The following is a 16,115-nucleotide window of genomic DNA, read 5'->3' as shown; positions in this document are numbered from 1 at the left end:
TTTCATGTATCAGATTTAACACAATAATATATATTCTATGCATTTTTATTCTGCAGTAAGCAATGATGCTGAGTTTCATAACACACATGACAGAAGTAAAGAGCGCACAGTTAGATGACATGAGTTTTGCGTACTTGACCCAAGCCGAGAAGCTGACCACAGGGAAAAACAGCCCGTCGGTGTTGAAGTTCTCAAACATGCCCTGAACCGGCTGGCCGTTGATCCTGAAGGAGATGCTGGGAGCGTTCAGATCCATACAGCAGCTCACCACATCATCAGACGTCAACACGTGCTGCTTCACAGACGCTACGGCACGAGGGATCCGCCCTGCAGGACGACCACACAAAACACATGTTCCTCACGGGATCCTCACGCAAACTCTGATGCTGAGAAACAGACCACTTACCCGACCACAGGTGCAGTCCATCAAAGCCATACGAGTACAGATCATCTCCGACTCCGTTACCCCCCCAGCCCTCTCCTCCACCTGGGTAAGGGGCGTAACCTTTAGTGGAGGCCCAACCCACCCGCAGGTGCGAGGGCTCGCCGGTCATGAAATGATCCACGTGATCGATCACCAGCTCGAAATACCACCTCCTGTACTGAGCTGAACCCTCACTTACTCCTACAAAGATGTTGGGCCGCATGCTACGAACAAACACACAAACTCACTGAGACTCATTTAGGGTGAATGACACAAGTTAAATGAAAATAGAACAAACATAACAATGAAAAGAAATAAATGAATCGCTTTATATATTGACCAATTAATAGACATGTTTAAAACACTTTCTTTCATTCATTACATTTTTATAGAGCAGAACGCTAAAACGTCTCCAGACAATTGTTTTCACTATATGACAGTTTTTAAGATTGACGTATGTATCTTTTAACCGATATTTTCCCAGAAATTTAAGCAATTTTTCCAAAATCGAGTGTCTGTTTTCTAATATCGGACTCTCCGATAGGTTCACGTCACATCATTTTATCAATAAATTAAACATAAAAATGAAAATAATAAATGAATGGCTTTATATATGGAGCAATTAATTGACATTTTCAGAGTTTCTTTAATTATATTTTCTAATGTAGTTAAACAGAACAATAAACAAAGTATAAATACATTCAAAGCTGCTTATTTAATTCATGTTTTAAAATGTAGGTTAAATAAAATGGATAAATCATTTTAAATGCACATTTTAAATTGTCTTTTAAAAAAACTTTTCATGAATTAAAGAAAACATTTTAAAAATGTCGATTCATTTGTCCATTTAAAAAACGGATTTATCGTTAACATTTTTTTAAGCAGCACTCTTGCTACTCAATGGAGATGAAAAGAGAACACGTGTCACCTCTGGACGTCGTTGACCAATCGCGTCTGCAGGAGGAGGTCTCGTCTGGACAGCAGGTGATCACAGATGAGATTCTGATTGGCTCTCACGGCGACGCCATTACACACACACAGAGAGCAGAGAACGTCCAGAATCTGATCACAAACAAACAAACTCTCAATTACTACACATCACATATTTCAAATATTTATTTGGTACAATCTGATGTTTCTCTCAGTTCTGGCCGATACGTGTATATCGAATATTAGAAACTGTAGTATGCTGAAGATATGAAATAACAGAATATGTGTATAAGTGACACATGATTGGAGGATAAATGAATCCTTGAAAACACCGTATGATCTGTAATATAAGGATACCTTGGGTTTTAAAAACGGATACTAAGAAAAATATGATCATTTGAAAGGTGAGAATAAAGATACGAAGATATCTATTCTGAGATGAGGTCTATTCTTTATTAAAGAGCAGAATGGTAAAATCTTGGTTAATAAACTCGGTTAAGATAAGAAATCTACCGATATTTTTCCCCGATATTTAAGCATTTTACAGGTAAACGCAGCCGTTTTGAGAATTGCGTGCTGGACCGCCATTGCAGCACATCGTGCATTGCAGAGACGAGACTACAGCAACGTACTTGCTTTGCTGTAATTAATAAACTTAATGTAACATTACAGCCATTTTTGCACAAATGAGATGTGTTGCAGTTTACGCATACAAATTAGTTCACATCTCATTTGTGATCACATGGCTTTGTTAAACAGCATCCATTTGAACTTTAGTTCCAAGAAAATAGATATATGACACACGTTTACTTGAATTTGTTTAGACGGACCAATATTTTCTATTAAAAGATCAACACAGTCGCTGTTATGACTGCAGTTGTCTCCTGGGTCCTAATTTACTACGGATTACAAACGACACAGGCAGATGATTTGCTGATTTGTGTTGCCTTTATATGAACGTCTGATTTACTTAAGGTTGTGTTTAAGAAACTTTTACCTCATGGCCCCATTGAGGTCATCTAGGCCGACATAATATTATTAATTATTCTGATATAACATATGCCTAATAGTTGAGAAATCCAATGATGCATGCTTAGTTTTGTTTGTTACTCTTCCGACAATGCATTCATCAGCAAATTATTCTTAAGTCGATTTAACAGCACATATACAAAACTCTTATTTAAAATGTAAAAAACATTTTTGTTGCACAAATTGCTTTTATTGTTTTCCACTACTTTTGAATTAAAACTTCCTCTAAATGTAAATGTAAAATGAATGATAACATATCTGCTAAAAAATTGATACGACTCCCCTGCCATTTACATTCATTAGATTTTCTACATAAATGTTTTCTTTAATTGATATTAGTGTTGCTGCTACTTTATAAATGTAAACAATATAACAATAAATAAATGTTGTTTATCTGGCACATAATCATGCAAATCATTTGTATCGGTTATGAAAAACATATTCGCTAGTTAAGATATGACATGAATGGACCCAATGCAGTCTCTCACAGAACTGTTGCTTTCAGATTGATCTTTCTTTTTCAGTTATGTGTCACTAGTTCATATAAAACACAAAGTGTAAGTCAGTACCATTAAATCTGTATTAATGGTGATAATGAAATACAGACCTTGTGGTTTCGTCCGTGTTTGTAGAGAAGAGAGATGATGGTCTTGATGTGTCCTCTCTGAATGACGTTCAGAGCTTCAGGACTCTCGATCAGAATACAGTGAAGAACCTCCAAGATCCCTGACAAACAAAACCCAGCGTTTATCAATAACCCAGGGCAGGCTGTTATTTGATATTAAATCAATACACCGATGTCAACTAATCGAGTATAGCTTTTAAAAGATTTTAATCCAAACTGCCCACCTGAAGAAGATTCTAATCTCTCCAGTTTACTGACCAACCAGTCCAGATTCTGTGAAAACTGTGTGCAGTTATTTCTGTTTCCCCGGATGAGAGAAGCTGTAAAACAAGGCGGAGATTAAAGGTTTATTTCAAATAAGCGTTGGAAATAACCTTCATAATCGCACCTCAAAACTATGCTAGAAAACTTCACATCTAGTAAGAGTCATCCAAGGACAGAGCATCAGATCCTTGAGGAGATGCTTTCATGCATATTGATGACCGCATCTTCTCAATGGGGTTTGAAGGACGTTCGACGGATCGGGTCACCTCACAGATGGGAAAACCAGAACACGAGCCGCAGTGTAAATTCAGTTAAGAGAATGTGTGTGTGTGTGATTGCCGGAGACGTGATTATCACATTAATGGGGTTCCTCTGAGAGCTGTGATCACTCTTCATGAAGACTGCTGGAAGGACGATGGGGAATCTTTCATCTGAAGACAGACAGAGATGAGACGCGGGTCGAGACACAGCGGGACCATCTGCGCGAGACTCTGGACTGTGAGGAAAGTTTAGACCGCAGCCGGGGGGGGAATCGCTGACCTGTACATATATTCATGAACAAATCTTGCGTTTTATTCTAATTTTTGTCTCTGTGGAAGTTTGAGTAAAAATAATCTTAATCACAGAAGGTTTATCAATCTCTCAGGACTCATAAACACACATTTAATAACAAAACAAATAAACCTGTGAATAAAATGCACCAGATGTTAAAACAAGTCAGGTGACATGTTTCGGTTCTGTTCTAACTTTCAGGTTTGATGTTTAGTGTTCAGTGTTGTGATGACGTTCACACTCGGTGTTGTGCCAAGGATCATGTTTAGTGTTGTGCCAATGTTCACACTGGATGTTGCCCTAACGTTCACGTTCGGTGTTGCGCTAACGTTCGGTATTGTGCTAATGCTCATGTTCGGTGTTGTGCTAATGCTCATGTTCGGTGTTGTGCTTAAGTTCACTTCGGTGTTGTGCTTAAGTTCACTTCGGTGTTGTGCTTAAGTTCACTTCGGTGTTGTGCTTACGTTCACTTCGGTGTTGTGCTTAAGTTCACTTCGGTGTTGTGCTTAAGTTCACTTCGGTGTTGTGCTTACGTTCACTTCGGTGTTGTGCTTACGTTCACTTCGGTGTTGTGCTTAAGTTCACTTCGGTGTTGTGCTTACGTTCACTTCGGTGTTGTGCTTAAGTTCACTTCGGTGTTGTGCTTACGTTCACTTCGGTGTTGTGCTTAAGTTCACTTCGGTGTTGTGCTTAAGTTCACTTCGGTGTTGTGCTTACGTTCACTTCGGTGTTGTGCTTACGTTCACTTCGGTGTTGTGCTTAAGTTCACTTCGGTGTTGTGCTTACGTTCACTTCGGTGTTGTGCTTAAGTTCACTTCGGTGTTGTGCTTACGTTCACTTCGGTGTTGTGCTTACGTTCACTTCGGTGTTGTGCTTAAGTTCACTTCGGTGTTGTGCTTAAGTTCACTTCGGTGTTGTGCTTAAGTTCACTTCGGTGTTGTGCTTACGTTCACTTCGGTGTTGTGCTTAAGTTCACTTCGGTGTTGTGCTTAAGTTCACTTCGGTGTTGTGCTTAAGTTCACTTCGGTGTTGTGCTTACGTTCACTTCGGTGTTGTGCTTACGTTCACTTCGGTGTTGTGCTTACGTTCACTTCGGTGTTGTGCTTACGTTCACTTCGGTGTTGTGCTTACGTTCAATTCGGTGTTGTGCTTAAGTTCACTTCGGTGTTGTGCTTAAGTTCACTTCGGTGTTGTGCTTAAGTTCACTTCGGTGTTGTGCTTAAGTTCACTTCGGTGTTGTGCTTACGTTCACTTCGGTGTTGTGCTTAAGTTCACTTCGGTGTTGTGCTTACGTTCACTTCGGTGTTGTGCTTACGTTCACTTCGGTGTTGTGCTTACGTTCACTTCGGTGTTGTGCTTAAGTTCACTTCGGTGTTGTGCTTAAGTTCACTTCGGTGTTGTGCTTAAGTTCACTTCGGTGTTGTGCTTAAGTTCACTTCGGTGTTGTGCTTACGTTCACTTCGGTGTTGTGCTTAAGTTCACTTCGGTGTTGTGCTTAAGTTCACTTCGGTGTTGTGCTTACGTTCACTTCGGTGTTGTGCTTACGTTCACTTCGGTGTTGTGCTTAAGTTCACTTCGGTGTTGTGCTTACGTTCACTTCGGTGTTGTGCTTAAGTTCACTTCGGTGTTGTGCTTACGTTCACTTCGGTGTTGTGCTTACGTTCACTTCGGTGTTGTGCTTACGTTCACTTCGGTGTTGTGCTTAAGTTCACTTCGGTGTTGTGCTTACGTTCACTTCGGTGTTGTGCTTAAGTTCACTTCGGTGTTGTGCTTAAGTTCACTTCGGTGTTGTGCTTACGTTCACTTCGGTGTTGTGCTTAAGTTCACTTCGGTGTTGTGCTTAAGTTCACTTCGGTGTTGTGCTTACGTTCACTTCGGTGTTGTGCTTACGTTCACTTCGGTGTTGTGCTTAAGTTCACTTCGGTGTTGTGCTTAAGTTCACTTCGGTGTTGTGCTTAAGTTCACTTCGGTGTTGTGCTTACGTTCACTTCGGTGTTGTGCTTAAGTTCACTTCGGTGTTGTGCTTAAGTTCACTTCGGTGTTGTGCTTACGTTCACTTCGGTGTTGTGCTTAAGTTCACTTCGGTGTTGTGCTTAAGTTCACTTCGGTGTTGTGCTTAAGTTCACTTCGGTGTTGTGCTTACGTTCACTTCGGTGTTGTGCTTAAGTTCACTTCGGTGTTGTGCTTACGTTCACTTCGGTGTTGTGCTTACGTTCACTTCGGTGTTGTGCTTAAGTTCACTTCGGTGTTGTGCTTAAGTTCACTTCGGTGTTGTGCTTATTTTCATGTTCGGTGTTGTGCCAACGTTCACTTCGGTGTTGTGCTTAAGTTCACTTCGGTGTTGTGCCAACGTTCACATTCAGTGTTGTGCTTACCTTCACGTTCAGTGTTGTGCCAATATTCATGCTGGATGTTCACATTTGGTGTTGCGTCAACGTTCACATTCTGTGTTCTGCCAACGTTCACGCTGGATGTTGCGCTTATGTTCACGCTCGATGTTGCCCCAACATCCACGTTGAGTGTTGGGCTAACGTTCTCATTTGGTGTTGCGCTAATGTTAACCTATGCTAACATTCAGGTTCAGTGTTGTACTGACGTTCATGTTTTATGTTGTAGTTCTCACCCAGCAGCTCATAGAGCAGGTTGAGAATATCTTTCCACGCTACAGCTGCATCTTCACCAGCGTGTTCACCAAAATGAGCGGCACTGTTATAAACACTCAAGCGATCGATGCAGTTAGACACCAGAGACAGCATTCCCTGAAATACACACACAACCATTAATATGAAGTTATCATCACACATTTACACACATGCTTATTCAAAACACTGCCTTAAAACCAAGAACATCAAACAGTGACACAGTGAATCACCTCCTGTTTGAAGAGGTTCTGTCGGTTCTTCAGGGAACGCAGTTGAATCTGTTTTTTCTCATGTTCCAGTTCAGCATCGGGCAGTCTGAAGTACGCGATCAGATCATTGAGCGTCTGAAGAACTTCTTCAATGGGCAGAACCACAAACACATGGTCCTTACCGCTTAAACTCTCAAGCTCTCTGCCAAAACAATATCAAAGACGCAGCTGTGAAATCAGACCGTTTTTAAACTAGACAATGATTTCACAGGATTACGTTATGTAACAGCCGGCTGCTTCTACATTATCTCGCTTATTACACGGCTACTTGAGAAACAGGACATGAAATGTGAATTTGAAAAATTTGATAAGCTCATTTTTACTGAATGCAGACCTTCTGTGAGGAAAAGCCGTTTAATTTCGGTTTTAAGTTCAGAAATGACGTTCAGATGTCACAAACAGGTCATTTGTAAATGTCATATACTGTATGTTATTAAAAGACATATTTACATTTAATTTGTAAAAAAGAACCTGCATCTGGGTGACCGCGTGTTATAAGTTTTAAGAGTTTGTTATCTGGGAAAAATGAACCAGCAGAATTAAGCATTCCAACGAGCCGTGTACTAAATTAAAAATAACAAAAACATTCATGAAAAGGTGTGTTTTGACCATTACATTATTCAATGCAAAATGCTTGGAGTCATAAAAATAGACATTATAATTTCTTCATGTAATAAATATTTTTATTGACTTTTGGTCAAAGTAATTTTATTGACGTAAAGGACACACGTCAGCACTGGCTGAATCATCATTTGATATTATGGTCGTCTCAGTCTGAGAGGATGTCAAGAACATCGGTGTGGATACAGAACAGAACAGGGAGGTGTGTGTGTGTGTGTGTGTGTGTGTGTGTGTGTGTGTGTGTGTGTGTGTGTGTGAACTCAAACTAACAGACAGAAATATCTCATGAATATAAAGTGTGTGACAGTAATGAGACATTACCAGAATAGAAAAAAGTTCCCTGCTGATTCCAGACATCACTTATGTAACATTATTAAACATATGTGATAAAAAAGAGAGCTGAAGATGATGCCCTAAGGAACACAACTCAACTCATGCAGAACACTCATGATGCATGTGAAATCTAAAAATAAACTCTGTGTGTGTGTGTGTGTGTGTGTGTGTGTGTGTGTGTATTCTGCACCATCTGGAAAGAAAATGGCTTAAACACTATTATTATTTTATATCAAATTAATCACTTCAACAGACATGTGATTGTGTGTTAGTGTGTGTGTGTGTAAAAATGCCTGTGCATACTGTATGTGTGTAAATGCATGCCTGCATGTGTGTAGGTGCATTAGTAAATGTGTGTTTAGTTGCATGTCTGTGTGCGGGTGTGTGTGTGCGTGCGTGTGCATACTGCATGCATGTGTATGTGGGTGCATACGTATATGTGTGTTTAGTTGCATCTATGTGCATGTAGGTGCATCCAAATATGTGTGTTTAATTGCTTGTGTGTGCGCATGTGTGTAAATGCGTGTATGTGGGTGCATACCTATACGTGTGTTTAGTTGCATCTGTGTGCATATTGTAGTACAGTCATGTGTGTATATAGGTGTATCCATATATGTGTGTTTAATTGCGTGTGTGTGTGTTTACGTATATGTGTGTTTAATTGCGTGTGTGTGTGCATAAATGCGTGTGCATACTGCATGTGTGTTTGCGTGTATATGAGTGCATACGTATTTGTGTGTCTAGTTGCGTGTGTGTAAATGTATGTGCATGTGTGTACGTGTATGCCTGCATGTGTGTATGTAGGTTTATACATATATGTGTGTTTACATACTGTATGTGTGCACATATGTGCCTACGTGTGTACTGTACAGTATGTATGCGTATATGTGTGGTCATGTGTGTGTGTGTGTGTGCTCTGTTACCTGATGAAGGTACTAAAGAGTCGTGTTGTGTTGCGAATGATTCGCGCGGCTCTTGATTCCTCATGTTGACATCGCTGTAAGGTCAGACCATCATCCATATGTCCCTCTGAGTGAAGACACACCTTCGCACCACAAACACAATTGCAATTAAATTACACATTTAACCGACTAATCTAATTTCCTTTATGCAGTATTAGATGGACATCACACTTCTCGTCTGAGATTTCAATGATTCCAATAATGAATATCAACATGTCTGTCAACACCACACAGCAGCAGGTTTATGGTGATGATGCATGTTTGTCTGTGACTCACTCGTCGTTTCAGAGGACCCAGACGTGTTGATTTGACATCAGGCGCCTGATAGGACAGCCAGAGGCCCGTCGCCACGTGCATCACAAAACACAGAGAATCTCCGTATTTGATCTCTGCCACGCCCATCCCCTCAACATCACGCTTCATGTTGCAGTCCAGCTTCTCCTGAACAGACACACGACAGAAACACACGTGTCCGTCAATGACAACATCAAAATAAAGATGAAATTTTGGTTCAAAAACAAGATGACAAAATTATAAAGAATCAAAGTTATAGAAATTTCACAAGAGTGCATCTCACAAGAGCATTAAAGTACATTAACGGAATGATTTGAATACTAGTTTTATAAAGTTTTAGGTTGATGCAAAGAGACTGGCGAGATGCTTTCTTCATACACTGTAAAAAACTTCATTTCACAGCCTTTTTCTGGTATTTTCTTTTACAGATTTTCAACATATAATGTCCTTTTCTACTGTTGATATATTTTTATGTATTTTTTAAATACGGTCCAAAAGAAATGACATAAAAGACTGTTAATTTACAAAATAAATTACAGAGGAAAACTTTTCTTACACAAATTTCTGTTTTCTTAACAACATTAATCAATTTTTATATTTTGTACATCCTTATATCCTGTCATTTTATGTAAAAATTTATTTCGCACCACCTATACATTGTATGGTTTTACATTTTTTAATAGAAAGAATAAATATAATTTAACTAGATTTTTCAAACAGTACGCATCATCTTGCATATAATGCACTATTTTTACAAATGCTTTTCCATCAGCAAGCCCTTATAACAAAATTAATATAATTAAACAAATAACAATAATAATAGCCTATAGAAAATAACATGAGATCCAAATGAAATTTGTATTAAAATTAATGTAATCTGCTCTAGCAACACAAGATCTAGAATAAGGAATATTTGTAATCAAATGTAATAATATTTGTTAGACACAAAGACAGACAGCCGTGTTTAATACCAGACGTCAGATGTTTCAGACCTTAGATGCTCTGAAGCAGAACGCCGTAGACAAGGTGTCTGATCTCTCGCGGTCCTGTAGAACGACCCCTCTGTCCTCCGTCAGGGCCAGATAGTGACCGGTGGTCAGGTGACGGAGACGGAAGGGTTGACCCCAGCGGATGTGACTGCCACACCAGCTACACAAACCAACACACAAACTCAAGTTTTTAATCTGGATTTCTCTGAGCACGAGTGTCAGTCGGACACACACCTGATGCGTAGCGGCTCCAGCCTCCACAGAGATCTCGCTTTAGCTCCTGCTTTCCCCGTCTCATAGTTCACAATCCTGACAAATAAAACAACAGACGTGGTGAACCCTTAAATAACATCCACAGCAACAAATACAACACGAAACAAAATGCATAATGTTGAATTAAAACGGATAAGTAAGCTCTAGAATCTGACCGGTTATCACACATCAACTTTTTACACAGTTCTATATATAACATACTATTACAATATTATATTATTATCTTATTTGTTTTTAATGAACAAAAGTGTACTATAATAACCTTGCTCTGTATTGTTCGAGTTTTGGTGTGAACGCTTTATTATAGTGATCATCCTCGGCTGTATTGCAGTGTCACACTTGATTCTTTTTAAGAGGGACGTTGAAGGTCAAAGCGTGAGCTAATAGATTTATTGATCACCTCACAGCATCGAACACCATCACAACACAAACGCCCTCCGTCACTTATAGAGACACCAACGCCGATAACAGAAATCTTTCACTCGTGCCCTCTGCTCAGACAGATTTAAGATATGTTTGAAGGAGGTCAAACGCAGAAGATGGAAAGAACCTTTAGAGAAAGTTCCTTTGATTAGATTTCAAGGACACGGTGCCAAAGGCCTCAACTGACAAATAATATCTAATCTAGAAGATGATGTGCTACACAACAGAGCAGTAAAAATAGACCGAAACCCCTGCGAGGAAGAGAGAGAGAGAGAGAGAGTCTGATCACACGATCTGATCATCGTCTGTGGCGGACGCAGGTTTGCTGTGGGCTCAGATGTGACTCTCTTCCTTCCTTCTGTGTATTTAACATCAAGACTTATTCATAAAACTATTAGAATCAAATGTGTCTGTTTAGTGAAGACTGAAATCTTTAGATTCACATCTTCACACATACACACAAAAACATATCACGTTTATACAGTCCCAAAACTATTATTGTTGTATTTTTTTAAATAGGTCATACATGAAATGTAAGTTTAACAATATTATAAAGAATAATGTTTGTTCACAGATGTAAGACATCAAAATACTAACACATAGGTAAGGCAAAATAATACTCTAATCATTAGGTAAGACGGGTAGTCTGTAGCAGAGCCATTGAGAGACAGAGTCGCGTCATCTCCATTGACCCCGATGGAACAGTCTTTTCACAGCAATGGCGGTTCATGGAGGCTCTCAATCGTTCCTGGAAGTTACTAGTCACGCATGGAGCTGCGACTAAACAGACCAACTGAGGTCAACTTCTCACCCATTAAAGCCATTTCATGAATAAAAAATGAAAGAAATAAAGAGAAAACATAACTTCCTAAAGCTATCTGAAGGCTCATAGAGAGAACTTTGCACGCACACATCAAAAAGTCTACTCGGCGACTGCGTTATTGCATGCGGATTCCTTTCTCGCAAGGATGTGTTTGCGCTCGTGGAACTGTTCTGCACACTTAAATCATGCGTGTGCGTTCGGTCCTCATGCGTGCGAGTTTTGGGTCTGTATAAACGCCATAAAAACACACACTCACTCTCACACACACACACATACTGTATTTCTGTCAGGACCACTGTCGTCAATTATTAAACGATTTAGTTTTGCGGAAGGAAACCGTTCTGGGCAAACTCTGTGCCTGTCCATGCGGCCTTGCATGGACATAGCAGGAGCGCAGCAATACATGTGCCCACACCTTGGGAATCCGAACAGGTCCTGATGCGTAACAGGATTCAATTAAAAGATCTGAAGATACAGTCAGATAGGGTGGAGATGGGGATTGAGGTGGGTGGGGAACACGATTAAGCAGCTGATAAATGCAAAGAAATTCAACTTAAATAGGACACAGTCTAGTATGTGATGTATGACTATTGGTTAATGTTGAATGCACACACACACACACACACACAACCTTACATACAAACACAAACACACACACAACCTTACATACAAACACACACATAAATTACATACAAACACGCACCCACACAAAAATGTATGTACCAACAAATACACACACAAACACTCACATAGACACACGCGCACACACACACACACACACACATACATCCACCTCATGATCTTGATGTGAGCTCTTTAAACATGATGATGAAGTTTCTACCTTTGTTCTTCTTCGTTCTGATCAGAGCCAGGGATGGTCAGAACCTCATCATGACCATGAAACAGACGCATCACGTGACCGCCAAGAAGATATCCTACAGGACAAGATACGCATCATTAATGAAAGATAAAAGTTGTGTTTGTCTGTTTATCATTTCCACATCGTTGCTGACATCAAGTGACATCATTTGTGTGACGTGACGCACCTTCCTCAACGCTGCTTCCTGAACAGATGGGATGCACATTCCACAGCGTCTGCATGAAAGATGCATCCACCTGAATGTTGCCGTTGGATATGGACAGATGCTGCGGAGAGAGGCAAGTATTACTATGGCAACACATCCTCCAGCCTCACGTCTGCTATTTCGTATGCAGAGGTGAAAAGTGCAAATATGTGATTGACTGACTCACAAGATAGCGTTCGGATGAAACACTGACGAGAATGAGATCATCACCAATACGAACTTTCTCTCCTTCAGATCTCTGCTTGGACGCCGGGTGAATGGTCCACCAACAGGCTTCACCTGAAATACACAAATACAAGACATCGGAAGAGCACAGAAACAGCGTCTGTGTTTATACAAGCGCACAACTCAAGACAGTTTTTACCTGTTGAATCCTCTTGCAGTCCGACGTCAAAGGATAATTTATCCGTCATTGATCTGGATGTCTTCAAACAGGTAAGATACTGAAACACAAGAGAGCTGATGATGCGAAGTGGTCTGAGTATTTTAGGGTGTGAGATGAGAGTTTCCTCACCATTCCACTGAAGGAGTGTCTGAGGAGGATGGCGTGACCGTACAGTAATGTCCTGTGTCCTGCGCTGTGAGCCGCCTGCAGACACGACAGACTTTTGAGTATTAAAAAAAAACAATCTGACAAAACCTGATGACATCTGAATGCAATTCTCTTTATGAAGGAACACGTTTATACTGCAAAAAATAAATGTCTTGATTAGCATTTTTGTGTTGTTTTCCAGTATAAATATTTAAATTCTCTCAAGTTTACTTGAGAAGCATAATGGCTTAAGATTACAATTAATGATCATTTAAATGAATAAAAACATATTTTTTTTAAATTAAAATTACATTTTGTTACCCCAATTACAAATTTAGTCTTATTTTAAAGGGGCCATGCAACGGTGTTTCACGCATTCTGACTTCTTAACAAGGTTAAACGTGCCGTCTTCTCATGTTTGACATGATCAATTTATGAAGTAGTATTTCTGTGCTCGATTTACTCCCCCAGAGTTCGGAAAGGTTTCGGAAAGTTTTTTCCGAACATGAAAATCAGTTTCGTAATAACTATTCTCAGTCCCTTATTGGGCAATTCTCCTGGAAATGCACGCCCACAGCAAGGTGAAAAAAAATATGCGTCGATCGACCAGCGATAAGACGACCCGTTTAACATCAAGATTGGCTGCGCTGTGGGCCTGCAGCTGCAGCTCGTTACTCTTGCAATAATGAGAGAAGTTAAGGTGTGTTTGTTTGTATCTTCATTTAAGAAGGTTTAGAAATGTATAATAGGAAACAAAACAAAAATTCTACGTATGAAATAACATACAGTCGTGGAATAAATTAAATGAAGAGATCATTCCAAATGTTAATCAGCATGTCATTCTGGTCGAGTGTATGTTGAATTTCAACAAAATCAAATCTCAGGAGTGACAAAGTCATCCAACAGGAATGTGAAAGACTGACAGCAGGACAAGACTGTGAGAAAAATCAAGATTATCACACGAAAAAATATTTTTGAACTTTTCCTAAATACATTTCTACAAGATTTCTATTTAAAATTTGAAAGAAATATTATTAGTAAACTAAAATTATAATTTTACCTAAACAAATACCTAAAAATAGTACATTTACAAAAATAAAAATAATTAGGAAATGATCTCTTCATTTTTTCGTGGGCTGTACATTTTCATACAACATACATTTAAAATGTCTCTGAAAAGCAAGACATAACCTCTTGTATGATTTTACTGAATAAGTAAATATATCTAAATAGACACATGTTTTGAGGATATTTAGAGCTGTATTGGAAACAAGACAAAATAAATGCGTAAAGGAGCTCTGAGACGGTACACGGCAAATCCATCAAAGAAACATTAGTTGGGCCGAACGAGAAATATTTAAACAAATAATGGTGAAAACACAGAATTGTATTAGTTTTTTTCGTCTTTAGGAAATACTAGTGGGACTTTGTTGGTCGTAATCATGGCAACGTCCACCCCAGAACCGCGACGCGAGCACCGCCTAGACTGCACAAAGCACTTCGACTTGAGAGAAAAGCGGCTGCCGCGCGCCAATTCCACAGCTGTACCGTCTGAAAGCCCCTTAATAAAAATAATATTTTTTAGTGATCAATTTCTGATATTTATGTAGCGATGACCAAGACAGTAAACGGATGTGAACTAAATGTCAGTAAATGTTAAAAAGTGTTTTCTATCAGACAGGGTAAGAATCGCTCACCTTTCTAATGAATAGCTGTGAGACGCATGAGAGACAACAAAAGCAAAAATAATTTCAACAACAAAATCCATCATCACCAACATTACTGCTGATACACAGACAGACAACAAACGTAACAATTTTAACAAAATCAACACCCTCCTCAAGTATTTGATTTAGTTAAAAAAAAAAAAAATTAAGGAAACATTTACTGATTTATTCATTTGTTTTTAATGCCATATCAGCCCTAGACACCAATTGAGGCAAACGTATTCATGATATAATCAAACTTTACAAGCAAAGGTCATTATATACAATTTCTGCAGTTAAAACAATGTAAAAATATTACATAGAGTGAAAAATAAAGAGTATTCATATGTTTTTTTAATTTATATACTTGATAAAAAAACAAAAGATCCAGCCAGCAGAAGAAAAATGTCCATAAATGTTATATTTTTTACAGTAAAAGTGCAGTAAGCTTTTTTATTTGTCTACATTTATTGCCATTTGTATGATATTTTTCGACAAATATTATTGTTAAACTGCCGTGGTAGGTGTTTTTGTGTGTTTGTTATAGAGCTCGATATTCCCGTCATTAAACACTTTGACCTGTAAGAGGAACAATATCCAAAGGTCAGAGGTCACAGTGCAGCTCAATGTAGCTGTTTGACCTTTCTACTGTTGTGATGTCCGCAGCGATGAGTCAGCGATGCAAATATCAGCGCTGTCACACCTCATCAGATTCACAGCAGCCAATGAGAAAGCCTTTATGAGTCGACCTTCCTGCGGTGCGATCTGTCCTGACACGTTTGCGTCTTATTATGACATCATCAGCCTCATCTCAATCGATTACACGCTCTGAATCAACATCCGTTCACACCAAAGATGATACTAATGATAACTATAAAGAGAACCTTTAGAAAAATCATTCTATATTTAAAAGAAAAGTGGAGCCCACAACTATATTCGGGGTGTTTTCCCAGCTGATGAACAATAAAAGAAAGTTGATGTTATAAAATCATAATGTTATCATCTGACGGTGTGGACGTTTAAATAGTCATTGTAGTTATCCTTCTCATCGTGAACGACGCTAATGTGTAAAACGGGACAGAACTAACGTGTTGTGATTTTTATACTTACGTCATTGTTTTGTCCAGTTTTGGCGAGCATCTCCTGCAGCGCACGCACGGACAGAGACTGCTCCAGCACGAAACTACAGATACACATATCTGGAGGATAATACTGACACACAAACAGAGAAAACATTATAGATATACAGTAAATGCACAAAGTCAATGAATACAAGCTTGAATAAATATGTCGTAAATGTTTGCGTACATGTATGTTATGAGAGGGAACACTCAACGCA

The 16,115-nt window shown here is 39.1% G+C and overlaps 1 protein-coding gene across 1 annotated transcript in view; it reads right to left on the bottom strand.

The window, feature by feature from the left end:
• Nucleotides 1-16,115, bottom strand: part of LOC306895840 (ryanodine receptor 3) — a gene marked incomplete at its 5' end in the record, with an annotated part of 41,496 nt that overhangs the window by 12,537 nt on the left and 12,844 nt on the right. The window contains 17 exons of the mRNA XM_079459380.1: nucleotides 158-327; nucleotides 407-648; nucleotides 1,353-1,486; nucleotides 2,991-3,109; nucleotides 3,233-3,328; nucleotides 6,448-6,583; nucleotides 6,697-6,877; nucleotides 8,613-8,734; nucleotides 8,928-9,092; nucleotides 9,938-10,094; nucleotides 10,169-10,243; nucleotides 12,295-12,388; nucleotides 12,500-12,599; nucleotides 12,705-12,817; nucleotides 12,903-12,981; nucleotides 13,053-13,127; nucleotides 15,887-15,988. Of these exons, the coding sequence (XP_079315506.1) occupies nucleotides 158-327; nucleotides 407-648; nucleotides 1,353-1,486; nucleotides 2,991-3,109; nucleotides 3,233-3,328; nucleotides 6,448-6,583; nucleotides 6,697-6,877; nucleotides 8,613-8,734; nucleotides 8,928-9,092; nucleotides 9,938-10,094; nucleotides 10,169-10,243; nucleotides 12,295-12,388; nucleotides 12,500-12,599; nucleotides 12,705-12,817; nucleotides 12,903-12,981; nucleotides 13,053-13,127; nucleotides 15,887-15,988 (2,160 nt within the window). The remainder of the gene's footprint in view (nucleotides 1-157; nucleotides 328-406; nucleotides 649-1,352; nucleotides 1,487-2,990; nucleotides 3,110-3,232; nucleotides 3,329-6,447; nucleotides 6,584-6,696; nucleotides 6,878-8,612; nucleotides 8,735-8,927; nucleotides 9,093-9,937; nucleotides 10,095-10,168; nucleotides 10,244-12,294; nucleotides 12,389-12,499; nucleotides 12,600-12,704; nucleotides 12,818-12,902; nucleotides 12,982-13,052; nucleotides 13,128-15,886; nucleotides 15,989-16,115) is intronic.

Source organism: Barbatula barbatula (assembly GCF_947034865.1).
Source record: "Barbatula barbatula genome assembly, chromosome: 6".
NCBI lineage: Eukaryota > Metazoa > Chordata > Actinopteri > Cypriniformes > Nemacheilidae > Barbatula > Barbatula barbatula.
This window is presented reverse-complemented; position numbering and strand designations above follow the sequence as displayed.